General features: G+C 39.6%; 1 protein-coding gene across 4 annotated transcripts; it reads left to right on the forward strand.

The window, feature by feature from the left end:
• Positions 1–5,907: 5,907 nt before the first annotated feature.
• ocm1.L (oncomodulin 2 L homeolog) lies at positions 5,908–18,783 on the forward strand. 4 transcript variants are annotated; one of them, XM_041576975.1, is made up of 6 exons: positions 5,914–5,999; positions 6,649–6,708; positions 11,090–11,157; positions 13,068–13,200; positions 17,451–17,560; positions 18,535–18,783. In XM_041576975.1, the coding sequence occupies exons 3-6, from the start codon at positions 11,097–11,099 to the stop codon at positions 18,561–18,563; spliced, it is 333 nt and encodes a 110-aa protein (XP_041432909.1). In that variant the 5' UTR covers positions 5,914–5,999; positions 6,649–6,708; positions 11,090–11,096; the 3' UTR covers positions 18,564–18,783. The 4 variants fall into 4 exon arrangements, with proteins under 4 accessions (XP_041432910.1, XP_041432909.1, XP_018091914.1 ...); XM_018236425.2 differs by having other exon boundaries at positions 5,936–5,986; XM_041576976.1 differs by lacking the exon at positions 6,649–6,708 and having other exon boundaries at positions 5,908–5,986.
• The last annotated feature ends 3,860 nt before the right edge of the window (positions 18,784–22,643 follow it).

Genomic DNA, 22,643 nt, shown 5'->3' on the forward strand with positions numbered 1-22,643 from the left:
TGACCATACGCATGCTGAGCCCATATAGCAGAGATCCCCAACCAATGGCTCGTGAGCAACATGGCTCCCAGTGGCCTGAAAGCAGGTGCTTATTTTTGAATTCCTGGCTTGAAGGCAAGTTTTGGTTGCATAAAAAACAATTGTACTGCCAAACAGAGCCTCCTTTAGGCTGCAAATCCCCATAGGGTCTACCAAATAGCCAATCACAGCCCATATTTGGCATCTCCAGGGACTTTTTCATGCTTGCATTGTTCCCCAACTCTTTTTACATTTGAGTGTGGTTCATGGATAAAAAAGATTGGGGGCAAGGCCCGGACTGGCAATCTGTGGGCTGCTGTAAATGGCCATAGACAGTCTCTATTTAATGGGCTGGTGGACCTCTATTTGGGCTGTTTGGGCATCTGTGTACCTAAAATGCCAGGGCCTAATTTCATTCTCAGTCAAGATCTGTTAGGGGCCACTGCCATACATTATCTGATCAATAGGCCCATGGGTCAAATGGATGCATACTGCATAAAGGGCCATAAACAGTAGGCCCACCGTTCTATTGCTCCTTTCAGTCTGACAGCCAAATAATCAGAGCAGGAAGTAGAAGTAGTAGTCAAGTTTTCTCCTCACATCACCATTTGCCAATGCACAATGCATCCGCTGACATGTTGTGTCACAGATTGCATTTTTACAACCTACCGTATGTGATGGACAAAGCCACCAATATCCACAGTATATCCTTACTATTCAGGATCATTGTGCCACCATACACATACTGAAAATAGTACAAAACAACTTTATTGGTACATGAATGGCAGGGTAGGCCACTTTAGGTCAAGCCCCAGTGACCTTAGTCAACTGCAAAACTTGATAGAATTTATATAAATGTAGTGAGCCAAAATAGTAGTGTGCAAAGCTGGTACATACTATTCCCAAAAGAGCTTAATCTGTTATTGCTGAAAAATGTAGCTCTACAATATATTAAAATGTGGAGGCAGAATACATTTGCATAAAATATGAATTAAACCAAAAGGTTGTTTACTTTAAAGGAGAAGGAAAGGGTTCTTGCACTTGGGGTGCCAAATGTAAGGCACCCCCAAGTGATTGTATTTATTTACCTGAAACCCCCGTGCTCCTGTAAGCAGAAAACTGCACTGGCCCTGGGTTCTCCCAGCGAGCACCACGGATCGATCCTCTTCCGTCTTCCTCTTTCTTCTTTAACTCAAAAGTCGGCTATTTCGTTCTACTGCGCATGCGTCTGAATTTGAAGAAAGAAGAAGCCCGAAGAGGATCGATCCGGGGTGCTCATGGAATAACCACAGCTGGTGCAGTTTTCTGCTGATAGGAGTACCGGCCTGGGGTTTCAGGTAAGTCAATAAATCACTTGAGGGTGCCTAACATTTGGCACCCCCAAGTGCAAAAAGACTTTCCTTCTCCTTTAAGAAAGGCATTGTGCAAAGTGCAAAAATGTGTGCACAATCTGGCCTTTTTTTGTACTTTGCACAGATCCTTTCATTTTGCAGAATTGCAGCATGTCTCTGCACTCTGAAACCCGAGGCTACCCCAATGGATAAAATGATTCCTAAGTTCTTCAGTGCTGTATTTGTGAGGGGTGAGACGGGAGAGGCATGCAGATAGCCCTCATCTTGCCAATTCACTTGCACAAATTCATGAATGGCAGAGGACCAGTCCTATGGCTAGCCTGTGCACAGTGCAGTCCTTCCTCATGGCAGAAGAGCTCAATGAATGAGCACTAAAAGATGCACTTTTGCGCCATTTAGTGCTCTTACACTTCTGCCCAGGAGAATAATAAAAGAGCCCCAATGTCACATTAAAAACCTGCTGCTGCGTTTCATTGACCTGTAATTTAAGGGTTTCTTATTTTGTAAAATGAAAGAATGGATGAATTATTTTGCAAGGTTCTTTATATATATATATATATATATATATATATATATATATATATATACATACTGCAAATATTGACAGCACTCCAAGGAAGTTCACAACGAGTCGATAATGCTAAAGTGGAGGTTTTATTGAAGATCCAACGTTTCGGTGCCTTACTGGAACCTTCGTCAGGGATAATAACACACAGTGCACAAACAAACAAACATTTAAAGATCAGAAAATGGCGCCAAAGGGGCTGTCTCAGAGCGCCCATCAATCATCATTAACTGTAAATCATATAGTAACACGAAAAACGCTTAAGTACCTGTATGGAGAAATCAGTATGGCATGTAAGAGAGACCCTGGTGCTTCAGGTGCGTCCTGCTATCCCCAGGTTATTCTTGTGCAGCAGAGCGGTTTACAGTGAAAAACCTGTCCGTAGTACAGTCTCCATGGGCCGGAAGTGAATCACTCCCGTGGAACTGCAGAGCAGAGAGACGCTAACTGCGTTGCTAGGCAACGCACACCGAGTCAGCGTATCCAAGTGCCTGCGTGAGTAGCGACCAATCATTACTCAAGGTACTGACTGTTACTCCTGCCATATGAAGTGGAGTAAGCTTGGGACCCAGTCTACAGCAGGGATGTAGGATGGACCATGTTACGGGACCCAGTCGCTCCCGACCGGGTCCTGTCACAGTCCAACCCTGTCCATGCTGTCACTGACTGCGGGTTATGTCCTAGGCACCATGCGCAAAGGCAGTAAGTCCTGGTGTATACGTGCTTGCTGGTACTCCTGCCTAATGAGGTGGAGTACAATAAGAGCCCAGTCTCAAGTGGGGCTACAATGCAGGATGAGCCGTGTTGCACGACCCAGTCGCTCCCGACCGGGCCCTACCACAGTCCAGCCATGCCCCCACTGTCACCGGCTGCAGGCTATGTACAGCAGCACTTTACAATATTGCTCAGATCCGATGCCAATATCCGTGTAGCGCAGCCATCTCTCTCCTAAATTCACTACCCACGAACAGCACTAGGTAATTCACTGTATATATAGCATATTAAAACCTATAGGGGAATATCGATTTGCACCACCCCAGAATTACAATGCCCATATCTTCTATATGCAAAAAATGAACAGACAAGAGTTGCTCTGTCCATTGAGACAGGTATCTGTAGGATTAGAGTGTTACAAAAACATGTGTTGTTACAGTGTCAATTCTAAAGGGCTTACTCGCTACAACTATTGTATCTAAAAAGGAGGTTAAATGTTGCAATAAAATGACAGTTGGAGAGAAGGTAATCAGTTAGAATATACACTAGTATCTGAAGTCTACAAAAAGCAGCTTAAAGGCAAAGTCTCATTAAGTCCACGGGGGGATAGGGTATCCAATCTGTGTATCCAACGAGATTCTCTTCTCAGGAGTGCTTGGTCCCTGTCTCCCCCTCTTGAAAGGGGAGGCTGTGAAAGGTCGGGGGCGGGTGTCCTGTTGTCAGGAAATGTTTAGCCACCGGTTGTGTGGCTTTATTGTCCTTGATAGCTTTACTTATGGCTGATCTGTGATTAGCAATCCTCTCTCACAGTGTGGTGCATGTCTTGCCCACGTAATACAGTCCACAAGGGCAAATTATGATATATACCACATATGTGGAAGTACAACTTAGTCTGTATTTGATCTTGTATCGTTTCCCTTGGTGCGGATGCGGAAAATCTGCTCCCGTCAGTAAGCATCTACACGTGACGCAGTCAGGGCACTTGTAGCATCCCAGTTTTGTGCTTTTGGATAGCCAATTTGTATCTTTCTTAGCCGATGTGGAGAAGTCCGTACGTACTAACAGGTTTCTCAAACTTTTGTCCCTTTTGTAGCCCAACATGGGCCTAGGTACTCTGTGTAAGGATAGAGAGTCATCCATGTTCAACATGGGCCAGTGTTTGTTGATACATTTGGATACTTGGTAAGATGCAGACGAGTATGTGGTAGTAAAGATGAGGGGAGCCAAAGTTGGTTGGGGCTTCTCTTTCCCAAGTAGGAGTATATATATATATATATACACATATATACGGCCCATAAATCATTGGACAGAGAAAACTTTTTTCTAATTTGGGTTCTGTACATTACCACAATGAATTTTAAATGAAACAACTCAGATGCAGTTGAACTGCAGACTTTCAGCTTTAATTCAGTGGGTTGAACATAAAGATTACATAAAAATGCGAGGAACTAAAACCTTTCTTTAACACAATCACTTCATTTCAGGGGCTCAAAAGCAAATGAAAAAACTGAAAATAAAATGTTCATTTCTAATACTTGGTTGAAACCCCTTTGCTGGCAATGACAGCCTCAAGTCTTGAACTCATGGACATCATCAGATGCTGGGTTTCTACCTTTTTAATGCTCTGCCAGGCCTTTCCTGCAGCGGCTTTCAGTTGCAGTTTGTTTGTGGTCCTTTCTGTCCGAAGTTTAGTCTTCAACAAGTGAAATGCAGCTCAATTGGGTTCAGATCAGGTAACTGACTTGGCCATTCAAGAATATTCCACTTCTTTGCTTTAATAAACTCCTGGGCTGCTTTGGCTGTATGTTTTGGGTCATTGACCATCTGTATTATGAAACCCCTCCCAATTAATTTGACTGCATTTAGCTGGATTTGAGCAGACAGTGTCTCTGAACACCTCAGAATTAATTTGGCTGCTTCTGTCCTGTGTCACATCATGGATAAACACTAGTGTCCCAGTGCCACTGGCAGCCATGCACGCCCAAGCCATTACACTGCCTCCCAAATGTTTTATAGAGATGTGGTATGCTTTGGATCATGAGCTGTACCACGCCTTCTCCATACATTTTTCTTGCCATCATTCTAGTAGAGGTTGATCTTGGTTTCATCTGTCCAAAGAATGTTTTTCAAGAACTGTTCTGGTTTTTTTAAATTTTTTAGCAAAGTCCAATTCCTTTCTATTCTTGGTGCTTATGAGCAGTGCACCCTCTGTATTTACTTTTATGCAGTCTTCTCTTTATGGTAGACTTGGTTATCGATACACCTGCCTCCTGGAGAGTGTTGTTCACTCGTTTGGCTGTTGTGAAGGGGTTTCTCTTCACCATGGAATTTATTCTGCGATCATCCACCACTGTTGTCTTCCATGGACGTCCAGGTCTTTTTGCGTTGCTGAGTTCACCAGTACTTTCTTTCTTTCTCAGGATGTACCAAACTGTAGATTTTGCCACTCCTAATATTGTAGCAATTTCTCGGATGGGTTTTTTTCTGTTTTGGCCTGTTTCACCTGCATGGAGAGCTCCTTTGTTCACAGCAAAATCTTCTACATACAAGCACCCCCCCCCCTCAAATCAACTCCAGGGCTTTTATCTGCTTCATTGATAATGATATAACAAAGGAATTGCCCACACCTGCCCATGAAATAGCCTTTGAGTCAATGGTCCAATTACTTTTGAACCCTTGAAATGAAGTGATTGTGTTAAAAAAAAGGCTTTAGTTCCTCAAATTTTTAAGCAATCTTTTTGTTCAACCCACTGAATTAAAGCTGGAAGTCTGCAGTTCAACTGCATCTGAGTTGTTTCATTTAAAATCCATTGTGGTAATGTACAAAACTAAAATTAGAAAAAGGTTGTCTCTGTCCAAATCTTTATGGGCCTACCTGTTCCTTTAATGTTTGCAGACACCTGTAGATATATTACGGCCTGCAATTAAAACAGTCAAGAACACTAGAAGCATATGATATGTGAAATTTCTTGTGATCTTTTTCAAAAATAAATATGAAAACAGTGCTAAAAACAAGCACTTATCTAAAATCACTATCCCCAGTACCATGCATACAGACTAAGAAAATTTGAATTCCAGACCTGAAAGTGATGACCTATAATGCTTAGGTAGCCTCCACTAGTGAGCTGAAAAGTGTTTTGCACATGCTGTATGATTCAGAATATGTTTAATCAGCTGTTTAAGAACCAGTGTGTTTTGTTTTTGTTTCATCAACGAAAAAACCCGTTTGAACCCTGAGAAGCGATAGGAGGTGGCGGCACTAGTGCTTTAAAAGAACTGCGTCCCAGTCTCTCCTGACAGTAGCACTGATACCTCAAGTGTTTCCTGAACCCAGCAGGTGAGAAGTGAAGGTGAGGCTACAGCCACCGGGTGGGGGTTAAGTCGGACAAAAACGTAGCGCAGTTACCTAGCACTAAACTAACAACAATTCTTTTTAAAGAAAACCAATGTTTTCCAATATGATACTTTTTAGTTTTATATTTTGAAATTAAAACATTTTATTTTCATATTCAGTAATCAGACATATTCACTAGAGGCTTCAACTTCTGCAGGGATAGTTTTTGTTATAGATTATAATATATGGTAATAAGACTATCTTATTACATATGATATTTACATTGAAAGTAATAAAACAAAAAGGTCAAAAACTCTTATGTTGCAATTTAGAAATTTAGGGGTTGATTTCCTCCTGGCACAAATTTGGATCTGAAATATTCCATATATTCTGTTTGTTTATGAATAAACTTTCATTATAAAGGAAGCTTATTCCATAATATTCTCTATAGGCTTCTCTGTATTATAGATGTGTGACTTTATCTAAAAACTGATATTCTTATGTAAATTCCAGATAGTTAAAAATAGAAGAGGTTGATTAGTTTGGCAAGAAATCTGAGACGGTTACCAAATAATGCACTTGATCCCTGAATGGGTAACCCAAGTAATGCTTATTGTCACCTTTAAGATCCTATATAAACCAGGCTATTTCACCTCTTGTCACAGCTCTGTCACTTTACATGTCTGCTGCTTTTACACCTGTATCTTCTTCATTCCCTACTCAAGGTAAGAGCTTGTGGATTCTATCATTTAGTTTCTGCAAGAAGTTTGGGGGGTAATTTCAGCAAATATCATTTTGCCTTCTGACTAAAAGGTGTAATTAGTCAGACAATTCATGAGATGCACTTCTATTCAAGATGATGAACAGAGGAAACATTAGACAGTAGCGAGCAAAGCCTTTTTCATTATAGAGGTGATTCCTCTCTGCTACAAATTCTGCTACATTGTACTGTGCATGCAGCAGCTGGATAAAAAGAATGAGACATTTTTGTCTAATTTTAATCAAGGCTATGAATATTTAACATTTAATAAGATCTAGTTATAAAATATAGTACTTACGTTAGGATCTGTTTGTGCTTGCAACTTGCACGGCTTTCATTTCGCTCTCAAAAAATGTCTTAAAGTAAAATAATACAATTTTATTTTAAATGTATGTTTTTTAACAGACACCTAACTTAAGATATTAGTAATATAAGGTTTATTTTTTTTGTGATAATGTAAATAATGTAGGACCAAGTGATCATTTTAATGCATTGCCTTATCATTTATCTTATTTATATTAATAAATATTTATCTTAATCATTGTCTGATTAACATCATAATAGGCAAGTTAATTTTCCCAAAGTAGTATGTGTTCACTTCATATTAATCATTCTATACAGTCTCTCCTGTAACAATACATTAAAATCCATTGGATAACTTTAGCTGAAGCTAAATGATCTCTTATGAGTGTAAAATTACATAAAATTACTTCGTACTAAGTCTAACAAAACAGACTCTAGAACTCGCTAGTGTGTTTTTCCGAGCACCAGTCATTTAGGAACCAGCTAACCAGCCTAAGAGAATGGGGAAGCACTCATGGGTGAGTGGTGTCAATAAGAAAACCATATCCTGCTTATTTATTTTTTAGGTCTTAACTGAGCCAATAATTAAAAACTATATTTTATAATAATTAAAATTAAAATGTTGTTCTGTTAAGCAATATTTGCAGGGGTTTCCTTTTTAAACAATACAGCATTATTAACCTTAATTTATGTGTGGCATTAGATGTAGGGTTTTTGCTGTAGTAGCAGATTTATACCAAAGGTTGACAATCCATGTTTTAGAATACTTCCCTAATTACGTATAACATTAGATAATCAACTTTAAGCAAAGTAGCATATTTCCTAGTTTGCCCATTCAGGATGGTGGGCTTCCCATACCCAGGGTGCTTGTGCCAAGGTAAGTTTGAAGCCAAATAATCGTTACTTGCCTCTAGGAAAGGCATAGTACTGTACATGCCTTTGCATTAAATATATGCATTAGTAACCTTTGAAACCTACTAGTGCTGCATATGCTTCATTTGGAAGAAACCCAAGTTCTAAACAAGGATGTCCAAGCTTTGTCAATCCAATTATTGCTGGCCTACCCTACTATTATTCCCAGCATCCCTTTTAGATGTGCTTGGAGCTGTTCACCAAATACGGCATCATGTAAAATTACATTAAAATGTCAAGGATGGAGATTTGTTCTCATTGTTAGCAATAAAGGGAAGTAGGGGGAGATTTTTGTTGTTTTGACACTTAAGGTCCCCATAGACGCAAAGATTTCTCTTGCCGAACAACCGATTTTAGGGAAGCCTGACCAATCCTTCGAAATTATCGTGCGGTCAGTGGGATTCGAACGATCGTACATCTTATGATTTTTTGGCCGACATCCGTCAGGAAATTGATTGGCCAGGTCAAAAAATCTTTGTCGGTCCCAGTGCAATCTATCTCTGTTTGCAGGGCCAAGCAGGCAGCTCCCCTTTGTTTCTGGCAAATTGGTCTTTTTAGTTGATGGTAAATACGAACGATCGTACGATCGTTTCAAGAAGATCGTGGTCTCACGATCAGGATCTGATCTTTTAAAAATCTCAACATCTATGGCCAGCTTAAAGGGCCAAGCCCAACAAGCAATGATTGGCTGGATAATGGACAAGATTGGTGTATTGCCCCCTAGATTGGTACTGCCTACACGGACATTGGTATCCTCTATAAATGCCCATTTCTATAAGATACAGAAGCAATTCCTTGCTCTGTTTGATTCATAGTCATATTTAATTTTTATTCAGTATTGTGATGATTTGTAATGATTTTCACTTTAGTATCTAATGCTAACATTTTAGGGAAAGCAAAGGAAAGTGAACTGGGTTGCTGTGTCTACAAATAATACAAAGACCTTCTGAGCAGTGGCGTAACTAGATATTACTGGGCCCCACAGCAAATTATTTTTCAGGCCCCCAAAATGTTTAGAGGTTGACTTGTTTCTCCAATATTTATTGAAATTGTATATGAATTAGGGCCTCATGGGGCCCCAATACCTCCTGGGCCCCCCTGCAGCCGCAGGGTCTGCTTCCTCTATAGTTACGCCCCTGCTTCTGAGAGTGAGTGCTAAGAAATCTCTTTCCAATCTTATAGGCACTTGAAATGATTCATCATGTTTAAATTGTGTAATTTTTTTTATATTTTTGCATTGCAAAGAAAGTGTGTTTATTTTTCTTAGTCTTGGACAGAACATGCCAATAAGCTGTTCAGTATGGGGTTGAGACAGAAGATTTCTATATGTACTGGCAATAGAATAATATGCAAATTATTTTGCATATTAAGGGTTTAGGTAGTTCTTTCGTTTCTTTACTTGCCTACCAAACAATGGGGCATTTTGTGTTATGCAGCGATGCATATTAGCTTTATATATGTGACTCTCATAAAAGGGAAACAGAGAGGGTGTAATAATAGTGACATTTGACAGAGCTGCATCTGGGATACCCAAGGGAGGGTTATGACTAACCTACAAGTTCACTGAATATGTACAAAACATATATTCCTCAAGGCCTGGTCAGAGCTGAAATGATTAAGCTGTAGGGCCGGGTTATTTCTAGTTACACACTAATGGAGTGATAAAACAGAACACGTTAATGAAAAGTAAGAGCAAACCCCATGCTGGGAATGCTACTGCACAGCTGATCATCTGTTGATTAGACACTTGGCTAAATATCCAGTCAGAGGGCATAGGCAGAGTGTAAAAAAGATGGAGCATCTATGGCAAGTGTACTTAAATTCTGCCTAGGAAGGTCTTAAAGAAGAACTAAAGAATATGCCTAGAAATGCTGTATTCTCTATACAGTTATGGGATCCATTATGCAGAAACTCGTTCTCCACAGAGCTCCGAATTATGGGAAGGCTGTCTTCCATAGACTCCATTTTATACAGATAACCCACTTTTTAATAAAATGATTTCCAATTTCTCTGTAATAATAAAACAGTAGCTTGCACTTAATCCAAGCTAAGATAGAATTAATCCTCATGGGACACAAAAGCAATCTATTGGGTTTATTTAATGTTTACATGGTTTTCTAGTAGGTATGAAGATCCAAATTAGGAAAAGACATGTTATCCCAAAAAAACCCAGGTCCAAAGTATTCTGGATAACAGGTTCCATACCTGTACTGAACTTAGTGTACCAGCCTAGATGTTCAGCAGCTCTATAACAGCATTGATCCTTGTCTTCAAATGTATCACAGTAGTTCCCCAAAGTCTGATCTTGTTAGGCCATATTTTGAGGGCCAGTGGCTCTGCACATGCTTGGGATGCTCTGGGCTGCTGTTGAGATAGATGCTAAGCTTAGCCTTAGAGGTTGTGGGAATTCATTGCAGCATTTGCAAAAGGTGAGGTTACATTTGTCATAGAAGCAGATGCTACAAGTCTGTTTATTAATCAATTCTGGTGCACAATATTGTACATTCATTTATATGCTGCTAATGAAGGTAAATTTGACACAATTGCCTTGTATTGGGAATTTGATATTGTATATATACTGTGTATTGTAAGTCAGTTACTAAGCTCAGGTAACAAAGCCATCCAGAGCATGAAAGAAGATAGGGACATCTTCTGAGGCACAGATATGCACTGCTAAAGGGTTGTGGATTTTAGAAGCCCAAAGCATACTGAATTTCCAGCCTGATCCTTTGTTGAGCTTTAATTCTCTTAAATCTCTCATGAGCACCAGGCAAATGGTCTTTTCCCTCTTCCATGCTCTAAAAAAATTCTCTATAACATTCTCAGATTTATAACTATCAGATCATTTTCCTGCCATTAAAAGATAAAGGAGAGACGTTTCTAGTAAGCCTGAGAACAATAGCTGTTGCATATTACACGGCTGAATGCAACCTCCTGACTTGGCAATGAGTAAAATTAACCAGAGGTCACCACTGAAAATTCTGGGACACATTGTAATAAATGCACTGATAGCGGGGCTGAAATGATTTCAAAGTGATATTGCATTGCACGGGCAGCTACCATACGCCCCTTGGTGGCCCCCATATTCCTTAATTCACTGTACTGATGATGGGTTCTGTTTCTATTAACAGCTTCAAGATGAGCATGACAGATGTCCTCAGTGCTGCTGATATAGCTGCTGCCCTGAGGGAGTGCCAAGGTAATGTAACACTTTTTCAGCACCCAGCATTATGTGTAACACAACTCATATCACTGGCCACAGTGCAGTTCCTGTCATATTCTACTGTTTCATTATCAAGAAAAATAGTATCGCACATTGGGAGCTTCGCTTGTCTAACAACTCAGTTCAAGGCAGTGACATCTACAATATTCCATATCTGAATAGCAACCCATGGTAGCATCAGCCACAAGTCAGGCATGCAACCAGATTGACCACAACCTTTATCTCAGACTTGATTCGCTCTTTACACGTTGCATGGTATCAGAACTGAAATCAGGGGGTCCCAGGAGGGATGAATGTCCTGGAAAGGAATAGACCTATAGCATATGTGGCTGCACACAGACACCCCAGCACACAGAAGCCCTCGCACATTTAGACAGCCCATTCACTGGTATTTTCAGCTCATGACACATTAAAGGCCATATTTATAAAGCTGCATGTATTTTGCAGTGTGAAAGACAACGAAGATCTAAAACTGGGAAGTGGGAGAAAAGTCAAGTTTCACTAACAGTGTTGAAAAAAATGCATTTCTAGGAAACTTGCAAATAAACCAGCCTAGTTTGTACAATTTTATAAAATCCCTAAATTCTTAAGCAATTTTTAACAAACTCTTCCTGTTCCTACATAAGAAGTAATAGCTCCTTCCCAGAAGCTAGTATCTCCAGATAATACAGGTATGGGATCCGTTATCCAAAAGTCTCCAAATTACGGGAAGGCCATCTCCCATAGACTCCTTTTTATCCAAATAATCCCAATTTTTAAAAACGGGTGTCCTTTTCTCTCTGATGATAAAACAGTAGCTTTAACTTCATCCTAACTAAGATATAATTAATTCTAATTGAAGGCAAAACTATTGGGTTTATGTAATCTTTAAATGATTTTCTAGTAGACGTGTGGTATAAAGATCCATGTTATGGAAAGATCACTTATCCAGAAAACCCCAGGTCCAGAGTATTTTGGATAATAGGCCCCATAACTGTACTATACACATCATCTCATCTTATTGTACCTGCTATCCCACAATCCCCCCAAAAAGCTAGGGGGAAAACTAGGATATTGGGTTATCATATTGTTTTAACATAGTTTGCAATATAGCCCATAGCTAATAACCAAAGGTTTGAGCTCTTTAGTGTAAAAGGCACATGAGGTATTTTATACACAGCAGACATAGCAGTAATCAATCTAAAGGAGATTGTGCATTTTCAGCTTGACAACAATTAAAGTTCTGAAAGTGGCCCAAAAAAGTAGATATCAGAAAATGCCTACATAACCAGCATGTGGTCCCTTCTTACAGGACGAGATTAGAAATAACTGAGCCCCAGAGCGAAATCATTTTAGTGACCCCTTTTGTAATAAGACATTTTGCATAAACAGTATTACAACTATTTATGAGTCTCGGCTCCCCAGCAGATGCAGTGTCTGCTTTCACTATTGTAGACATTGCCATGGAAAATGTTAAACTATGTATTTTTGCACCATGATCTTCCCTGCCTGTGAACTGAATTGCTTGTGACACTGGCCTATGATAAAACAAACTGTCCTAGACTGTCATATGGATAAGAAGTATGAAGGTTTTGAAACCATTTTTGATTTTAACTAGTCTCAGCAGGATAATGACCCATGATTTAAAAGGACATGAAAACCAACACTTACATTTCACCTTTTTTTTACTATCAAAAACTTATAAATTTGCTCCCCTAGACCTTTCTCTCAGTCAGATGTAAAATTACCCTTATGTACTGATCAGAATATTTTGGATATCACCATAGGATTAAAGATTAAGCAGCATAACTATCCATATACCAGAAGACAATAGGCAATATCTCATCTTATTGCCATACTTGTAACTGCAAAACTGTAAAGTAAGACTGTTCTATTGTTCCCTGTAGCTCCTGATACTTTCAATTACAAGAAATTCTTCAAGACCTGTGGTATAACTAAAAAGACACCTAATGAAGTCAAACAAGTTTTCGGTGTAATGGATAATGACGAGAGTGGCTACGTTGAAGAAGACGAACTTAGGTATGATTTATATCTTGTATGATTATTTCAATATGATGTGTGGAATGTAGTAAAGTAGGTTTTATAAAACATTTACAATAAATATGACTTAAAGATGTAGTTTAGTTTTATTATAGTGTAAACAGTATTATCTTGAAATAATTTGCAATATTTTTTGTGGGTTTTTGAATTGTTTATATTTTTGTTCAGCAGCTCCCATGCTTGGACTTTAGACTCCTATCTGGTTGCTAGGGTTTTTACCCTAGCATTACCCTAGAATTACTCTAGCAACCAGGAAGCAGCATGGAAGTCAGAATAGAGAACAAGTGATGGTCTGAACAGAAAGTTAAGTCATACGTCTCTCAGTAAATTAGCATTTGGTTTCCAGGGTCCATGACCCCCAACAACCTATTTTCAGGCTGGAAAGTTGCAAAACAGGAAGGTTAATAAAATGAAAACCATACAAAATAAAAAAGGAACTTCAACTGAAAAGTTCCTTAGAAATGAGAAGCTCATTTAAAAGGTAGGCACCCCTTTTTAGAAAAAGTTTCACAACAATGCTTCATACACTTGTTGCCAGCATTACAGATTTATACAGAGGGAGAATATTCCCCAAATAAACTGGAACTGTGCACTCTGTACCAGGTATTATATTCCCAATTTATTTGTGCATCAGTAACATGGAACTAAATACACATAAGCAGCCTGCTTAAACTCACTTAGTCTGAGCTTTCTTACTTTTATTCTATTTCAGTTTAGAACCAATGTTGGTGTTCAGTATGCCGAGATGCTTTCCTGGCTGCCTGGGAAATCATTTTTCTTAAACTGAAACTAAGGTGAACCATAAAACTGCGGAAAAGAATATATGGTGTTGGGGAGCACCAACCATCAAATACAGTATATGGTGTGCAAAGCCAAATAACAGTTATATGCAAAAAAAGGAGAGAAATAGAAAGAGCTGGCCCTCACAGTTGCACCTTCCCATATATAACCTCCGAAGTAGTTGGAAGCATTGAAATTAAAACATAACTTTTAATCTGTATTTAAAATAGATGTCCATACAAAAATAATATATAAAGGTTAAAAGAACAGCGAGAAACAGGACGTTGATTGACCAGAAATGGAGGGTTATCACGGACAGTGCTGAGCAGCTATTTAACCCAACAATAGGTTAATCTCAATGGATGTTGGGTATGGATTGTGAACCTAATCAGCAAACGGCTAACTTGCCTTGCTGATAAATGTCTATTTTATCGCTAATAAATTCTAGTACACGGTTCATTCAGCCAGTTCCAACCCCTTCACCCTCATGTTTCACCACCCGCAGTAGCGTACCCTACAGTGATAATGCCGTTTTGCTTCGGTGCTTGATTTCTATAGAGAGCTGAAGTTCTGGCCCACGGATCAATTCACCACATCCAACCCCTTCACCCTCGTAGTACACCCTCCCGATCCGTTTTACAATAAAGGTCCCTATCAGACGTCCTGCCTAGCTGAAGCTAAAAGATGCGCCTGACGCGCGTTTCACCCGCCAAATGCGGATCGGGAGGGTGTACTACGAGGGTGAAGGGGTTGGATGTGGTGAATTGATCCGTGGGCCAGAACTTCAGCTCTCTATAGAAATCAAGCACCGAAGCAAAACGGCATTATCACTGTAGGGTACGCTACTGCGGGTGGTGAAACATGAGGGTGAAGGGGTTGGAACTGGCTGAATGAACCGTGTACTAGAATTTATTAGCGATAAAATAGACATTTATCAGCAAGGCAAGTTAGCCGTTTGCTGATTAGGTTCACAATCCATACCCAACATCCATTGAGATTAACCTATTGTTGGGTTAAATAGCTGCTCAGCACTGTCCGTGATAACCCTCCATTTCTGGTCAATCAACGTCCTGTTTCTCGCTGTTCTTTTAACCTTTATATATTATTTTTGTATGGACATCTATTTTAAATACAGATTAAAAGTTATGTTTTAATTTCAATGCTTCCAACTACTTCGGAGGTTATATATGGGAAGGTGCAACTGTGAGGGCCAGCTCTTTCTATTTCTCTCCTTTTTTTGAACCATAAAACTGTCCTACTGCATCCCCTAGTTCTCTATAGAATTTAACAAAAAACATAATTATACATGGAACACAATTCACATTCCTTTTATGTCATGTTAGTCACAATTAGCCTGGGCCCCAGTGCACAAAGGTAGGTAAGGTACAGCTATGGAGAAGCATGCCCTTACAGGGTCTGCTGTACTAAAGTTATGACACTTATGACACTTTGGACTGGATACCAGCTACTTAGTCAGTTTCCCACCAGTTACATGGTTTTTCTCCTTAGGGTGCACTTCTGTCACACAACTGTGTAGTGTGGTCCTCCAAAAGAAACTTTTTAACTTTTTAGGACCCTGCACAAATAAGGACACAAGGAATCCCTTTCTGAATGGTTCTTGATGTTTCTTTTTTAAAGTAATGGTATCTTGTAAAATAAGGACGAAAAATTCACCAGACACTCAACAGCAAGTGAAGACATGTCATGTCTGACGAAGGGGCCCACCCCCGAAACGTTACATCACAAGACTTGAATAAACACGCAGGGGTCCGCCCCGCTTCACTTGCTGTTGAGTGTCTGGTGAATCTTTCGTCTCTATGTATATTGGAGAGGTGACGACCTCTTTTCCGGACACCACGCTATTTGACTGGAGAGGCTGGGGAATCAGGAATCCTTTTTGTGATCTTGTAAAATAACACACCTCACATAATTCTTATGGATGCTCTACCCAAAATGTAGCTTTGCAAGTAGGAGTCAAAGAAACAGAGGTGAAAGACAGAGTAAATGGGTGGAGAAGAAGCAAAAGACAGAATAGGAATAAGAAAGAGTACAGATAAGAGAGGAGGTGAATGAAGAAAGGGATGAAGGAGGTGAATGAAGAAAGAGATCCCCATATCTAAGACTTCCTTAGGAACCCCCTCCAACCAAATCTAGTTGTTATTGAATGGAAAATGACATATGAAGTGATATTAGGGGATTAAGGTGGAAATTGAGACTTTAAGATTGTTCACGTTCATGTAATAGTACAGAGTAAAACTGCACATCCGTGAAGCTAAATAAACCCATATAAGAGTAATTTAGAGAATGATCCAAAGGATATGATTTGGACATGGTTGTGATTCATATGGACATAACTGCGGCAACCAGCTGAACAAAATGCTTAAACCATTTGGGCACTAATTAAAAATAATAGAGCAAAATGAGAAAGAGGGATCATGAGTACAGGAGGATTAATTGAAATCACACAGATATTTTTGAAAGGTTCATTCATACCTGTATTGGTATGCTAGAATACATTTAATATAGCTCTATTACCCACATGTAATAAAAGGCACAGAGATGAACAGATGCAGTAACCTGTCACCAGTAAATGCTCCCTCGGTGATTAGAAATATAGTAAATCTTGTCAAAAAACATAATTACACATGGAACACAATTCACCAGTTATTGATGCAAGAGAATTAGCCAATAACAATCCTGATTACTAGCATCTTGTTATTATCTTACATACAGAGATTATTGTGTCATTTTGACTTCAATGTCATACTCTGCAATCAGTGGTCGGGGGTTAAGGACAGACTTGTTCAGTGCTGGGAAACTGTTCTTAAAGCTTCCAACTCCAAATGCAGGAACAAAGAACGTGGAGCCAGATCAAGTGGGATTAGCACTGGAGGATTATTTTGCATTTTAATGCAACTGAGAGCTAGAGAAATGTATTATTGAGCAACATTGCCTTACAAATACGACTTATGTTGCTAGACTACAGCTCCCAGCATGCCTTAACCCTGATAGCATGTTCAAGTATACTGGGATTTAAATTTGAAGGGATGATGAATAACTAAAACTTTCAGATATCGAAGTATAATTCCTAATATCCAGCAACATTTCAGCAAAAATCTTGTTTTTGTTATGCTGCCCTGGTGGGGTTTAAAAGAACTGATAGGAAGTTGGAGCCTATAGGTTTTAAATTTTTCTGTTTGTATTTTTTTTTTTTACTCTACTGAATCAGTAGAGTAAAAGAAATGTTATTGTTGAAATAGTGTAGCAATGATTAAAGTAGGCATATCAGAAATGCAGAATAGGCTTCCATCCAAAGTAGCAGGACAGGTGTATGCTTCGAGAGATGGGCTCCAGAAAGGAACTGATGGCATTGCTGATAGTGTTGCTGGCAATGCACAGCCAATATTGTGCCAGAAAATAATTATGCCAATGTTTGCCATTCCGCTTAGGTTTTTTCTTCAACGATTTGATCCCTCTGCCAGAGTGCTAACATCCTCTGAGACTAAGGATTTCATGGCTGGAGCTGATCATGATGGAGATGGGAAAATTGGAGTTGATGGTGAGTAACAAAGCAAAGTGGCAATGCTTCTAGCCCTGACTATTATAGAGGTTATAAAACAATATATAAATGGAGTCAAGGTTGTTTTGTAAAGCTTCATACATGGCACAATGATATGATGATCTGTAATGTCAGTAGTTTGCATTGTACAATCTCCAAAAAGTTGGAAAACACAAGTAAACCTCAATATACAGAATCCTCAATGATGCTACTATCAGCTAATACCTAATAACTCTGCTTGGAAAACAGTAATAGCCAGAGAAACAATCTCTGTATTTTATCCATCCTGATCCACTGATTGTCTTTCTTAGTGATAAATCAATTCTGTAAGATTCAGACTGAACCCCAGGGTCAATTCTTGGCCACATGAGGGTGACTTGATATAAGAATACTGTATAAGTAGTGGTGGTAGGGAGTTTCAATAGCATATGTACAACACAAACAGTACTTCAAAGACCAAATAGGCAAGATGAGCAACATCGTCACTTGTAAATAAAGAATTTTCTGGCCAATAGGCAATAGTGGGGTTGAGAGTGGAGTTTCTTTGTCATTTTGAAAATACAATATTTGTAAGACAGTGTAGAAATGCAGAAATATTGTACAGCAGGTGTGATTTATTCAGCAGGTGTGATTTATTCAAGTATCAATTATATCAATGGTGAATGTTGGAACCCCTACTTTTAGTAGAATTATAAAGACTAATGCCTCCAGCAAATGTTTATTCTAGCATGAATCTATATTATTTGGCTGCACATATGGATGCAAAAGGCTGGAAAATAAAAGATGCAACCTGGTTGGCTGCTGACACCCACCCCTGAGACAGCAGACCAGATTCTGTATTTTAAGCTATCAAGCCTAATCAATGTTCCTTTGATCCCCAAAGATGAGGCTTTAAAATTTTTCCGTTTCCGTTTAGTTACTATTGCCTGCACTGTATGTTTTGTCACTTACTGTCTAATGTATCTTTTACACAGAGTTCCAAGCGATGGTTCATACTTGTTGAAGCCAGTGATGAGCAAAGCCTGGTGATTTTTTTTTGGCAAAACCCATTTTAGACTTAAAGAAGAACAACCCTCGAAACATCAAATTACTTTTACTCCTCATCTTAACATGTGGATTATTGGGTTCAAAACAATGCATTAGCTGTGGGGCCTCCTAAAATGTGCTGTTTATCTGCTAACACTGCATGTGTTAATTATCCAATAAACAATAAACCACCCGAATGCTGTGTTTTTTTTCATCTGTATGAAAGATTAATAGAAATATATAGAAGTTCTTTCTGTTTAGCATAGCACACAAAAGAACAAGTCCATACCTGCAGAAACAGAAGGTTAAATTATAAGTCTAAGCCTACAGCTGGATACCCTAGTGAGTCACTTTAAGTCTTGCATGTAGATCAATGTTTTAGTGGCATAAGATGACTTGGCTGGGCCCTCCTTCTATGTAATGTTACTTACAATTATCCCGGCAACCAGTGCACAGACATGAGGTTAGGTGTGGCTATAGAGAACCATACCCTTACAGGGACTGCTGTTATAAAGCTATGCCACTGACAGTGTTGGACTGGATACCAGCTCTTTAGTCTAACTAGCCAGTTTCCCACCAGCAATAAGGTTCTTCTATTTGGGGTACAGTAGGAGTATAGTATATAGTATACAGTAGTATAGTGTGATCCAATGCATGGCCTCCACCAGAAACCTATTAGCTTTTTATGACCCTGCACAAATAGGCATAATGAATTCCTTTCTGGAGAGTTATTGATGTTTCCTTTTTAGAGCCCCTAGAGCAGGAGTCCCCAGCCTTTTTTTTACCCATGAGCCACAATTAAGTGTAAAAAAAAAGTTTAGGAATAACATAAGAATGCAAAAAGTTTTTGGGGGTGCAAAATATGGCCTGTGATTGGCTATTGGTAGCCCCTATGTGAACTAGCAGCCTACAGGAGGGGCTGTTTGGTAGTACACCTGGTATTTATGCAAACAAAACTTGCCTTCAAACAGGAATTCAAAATGAAGCACCTGCTTTGAGTCTATTGGGAGCAGCATTCAATGGGTTGGTGAGCAATGTGTTGCTCATGAGCAACTGGTTGGGGATCACTGCCCTAGAGTAATGGTATCTTGTAAAATAATGCACCTTCCACAAATCTAATGGATGAACTACCCAAAATGTAGCTATGCAAGTAGGAGAGACAGAGGGTTACAGTAAATAGGTGAAGAAGAAGCAAAAGACAAAATAGGAACAAGAAAGAGAACAGATAGGAGAAGAGAGGAGGTGAATGAAGAAAGGGGTGATAAGAGAGCCGCATAACTAAGACTTCCACAGGAACCCCCTCCAACCAAATCTAGTTCTTATGGAATGTAAAAATGAAATACGAAGTGATATTAGTGAATTAATATAAGAAATTAACACCTTATAGGAAGAATGTTCAGAATGTAATAATACAGATTAAAATTCCACATCTGTGTGGCTAAATAAACCCATATTAGGGTAAAAGACATAATGTACCATCAATGGCAACCAGCTGGACAACATGCTTAAACCATATAGTCACTAATTAAAAATAATAGAGCAAAAAAGGAAAGAGGGATCATGAGCACAGGAGGATTCATTTAAATCATAGATATTTTTGAAAGGTTCATTCTTCCCAAACTGACAAACTTGAAAGCATTACAATTTTAGGGGGGATTTCAAATATAATTTAAACTGAATTGAGCTATATAGTTGTGTGAAGTAAAAGTAAAAGATATTTGGCACAGTAGAGAACTCTCTAGTTACCGGTAAGCAATGTATATAAGAAGTGACCCAACTGAGGAATATACAGGAAAATACAGGAAAAGTTACCCGCTGATTCGTTGCCATAGGTGACTAGAACTGTAGTAAATGTTGCACCATTTATTACACAATCTCATATCTGGTTATTTCTGCCTTTATTGTTATGGAGAGGGTTGGTAACAAAGAAAACTGTAAAAGCAGTATTGACAATGACAGAACTAAAAGTTATTGGGCACCACATCATATTAGCTCACTCCTAAACTTTAAAGGACAAGGAAAGGCTGGACCCCAAGTATGCAGCATGTAATAGTACCCCCATGCTGTACCTGGTTGCTAAAATAATATGTTTACAAATACATGTGTTTCATTCTGTTGTGCCCTCCGATACTATCTTCTGTGAAAACTCCATTGTGACTATAATGTTCCTTTCACTGACGTCACTAAGATGCCTGTGCTGAACAATCTGAGCATGCACCAAAATTCTGCACCCCCAGGTGCGTCACTTATTTTTATTCTTTACAGAGTACAAGATGCACTCACAAATATTATTTATGCACGAGCTGCTTGGTGATTCTACATTCTGTGCAAGCTCAGAGTTCTTAAAGTAGGAGAGGCGTGTCATGGGATTTTTTTTTACTTGTCAGTGGTGTTTACTACATTATGGCAATTTAACTGAAAATGGACTTGACATAGAGGAGAATGGACAGATGGCAATCTGTGGGTTCTGGCAAATGCAAGAGGGGCTGCTGTAAGATGCCGTTGACAGTTACTATTTTTTGGGCATATGGGGGCTGTTTGGACCTTTGTGTACTTGAAATGCCAGGCCTATCCTGAATTCCAGTCTGGGCCTGCGTTTGCCCCTGGGTATGGAGGACTGTAATAGTGGTCATGTATGCTAATGAGTAGAAACCTATCTCTTTCATACTGTCAGCCCAGGCCTGACTGTCAAATACCAGAGAGGCTGCTGTAAGATGTCATAAACAGTCACTATGTTGTGGGCAGGCCCGGATTTGTGGCGAGGCCACATAGGCCCGGTCCTGGGGCGGCACATTTTTGGGGGCGGCATGCCGCCCAGCCGCTCTGTGGGGAGCCTGTGCTCCCTGTGCTCCGGTGCTCGCACGCTGGCGATTTGCGCCAGCGTGTGGTAGTGCGGGCGGGCGCTAGGACCGCGTGGAGCGCATGGCCTAGGGGCGCCCGCCCAGCGAATCTGGCGCTGCATGTGGGGGTTGTTTGGGCTTTTGTGTACTTGAAATGCCAGGCCCTATTTTGAATTCCAGTCTGGGCCTGCGTTCATCCTTGGGTATTACATCCCTGTAATAGTGGTCATGTATTCTAAAGTGTAGAAACCTATCTCTTTAAAGCATTCAGTTGATTCTCCATGTTGCTTAGCTCAGGAAGTCAAAAGAAATGGTCAAAATGCATGGTGGAATGTCAAAAATCGGTAGTTTATTTTTCTCATGTGGCTTTGCCAAAGTAATGTCGCACCATGCTGGTGTTCACATGCAAGTGCAAAGGCCTTATACTCAACACAAACATGGTCTCCACTTACAAAGATGGGCAAAGCTGCTATGATCAGTGTTCAAACACTGTGAATTTGGGTGCTGAAATTTGGTACTCAAATACGCGAGTGTTACTTGTGCACAGGGGTAAAATTATGTAATTACAGACTAAGCTGAACGTATGGCTGTAAGAGTGTAAATGGCAAAAAGGGATCCTGATTAAGAAGCAGTTCTAGTGTATATTTGTTAAAATAGGTCAACTTTTGAAAGTTTTGTGAGTACTAAAATTAATTGGCTATGAGAAGATTAGCAATTGGCACCAAAGGCAAAACTCCTATCCTAGCCCCCCAGTATGCATATACCAGCTAATAAGCACCTTGCTTTATCAAAATGCCACCCCCTGCCACTCCTGCAATCTCTGCTGATAGCACCTCGTCAGTCATGCCTGAAACATGTGCCTCTTATCTACCGGGGGCCCAGTAACATCCAGTTAGTGAATGTGTGGACAAAGCAAGTTTTGAAACAACCAGACATAGCTGAAGTCATGGTGCCTTGTGTTGTCAGGTATGAGATATCACTGCCCAGTAGTGAATGTTCTGTCATAACAGGGTACATAGAGGTGATTTTCTAATTATAAGGCACTCTGTCTGTCCACTTCACTCATCACAGACCTAAATAAAAGGTTTTGTAATTTGTAGCTCTCTGTTGAACAGATTCAGACAACTGTGAGAAACAACCATAATTTGGTAAATTACAATAAGCAACATTATTTAATAAACAACTGCAACATGTATTTAAATGTCAATTTCTGGGGA

The sequence above is a fragment of the Xenopus laevis genome, chromosome 9_10L (assembly GCF_017654675.1).
Source record: "Xenopus laevis strain J_2021 chromosome 9_10L, Xenopus_laevis_v10.1, whole genome shotgun sequence".
Taxonomy (NCBI): domain Eukaryota; kingdom Metazoa; phylum Chordata; class Amphibia; order Anura; family Pipidae; genus Xenopus; species Xenopus laevis.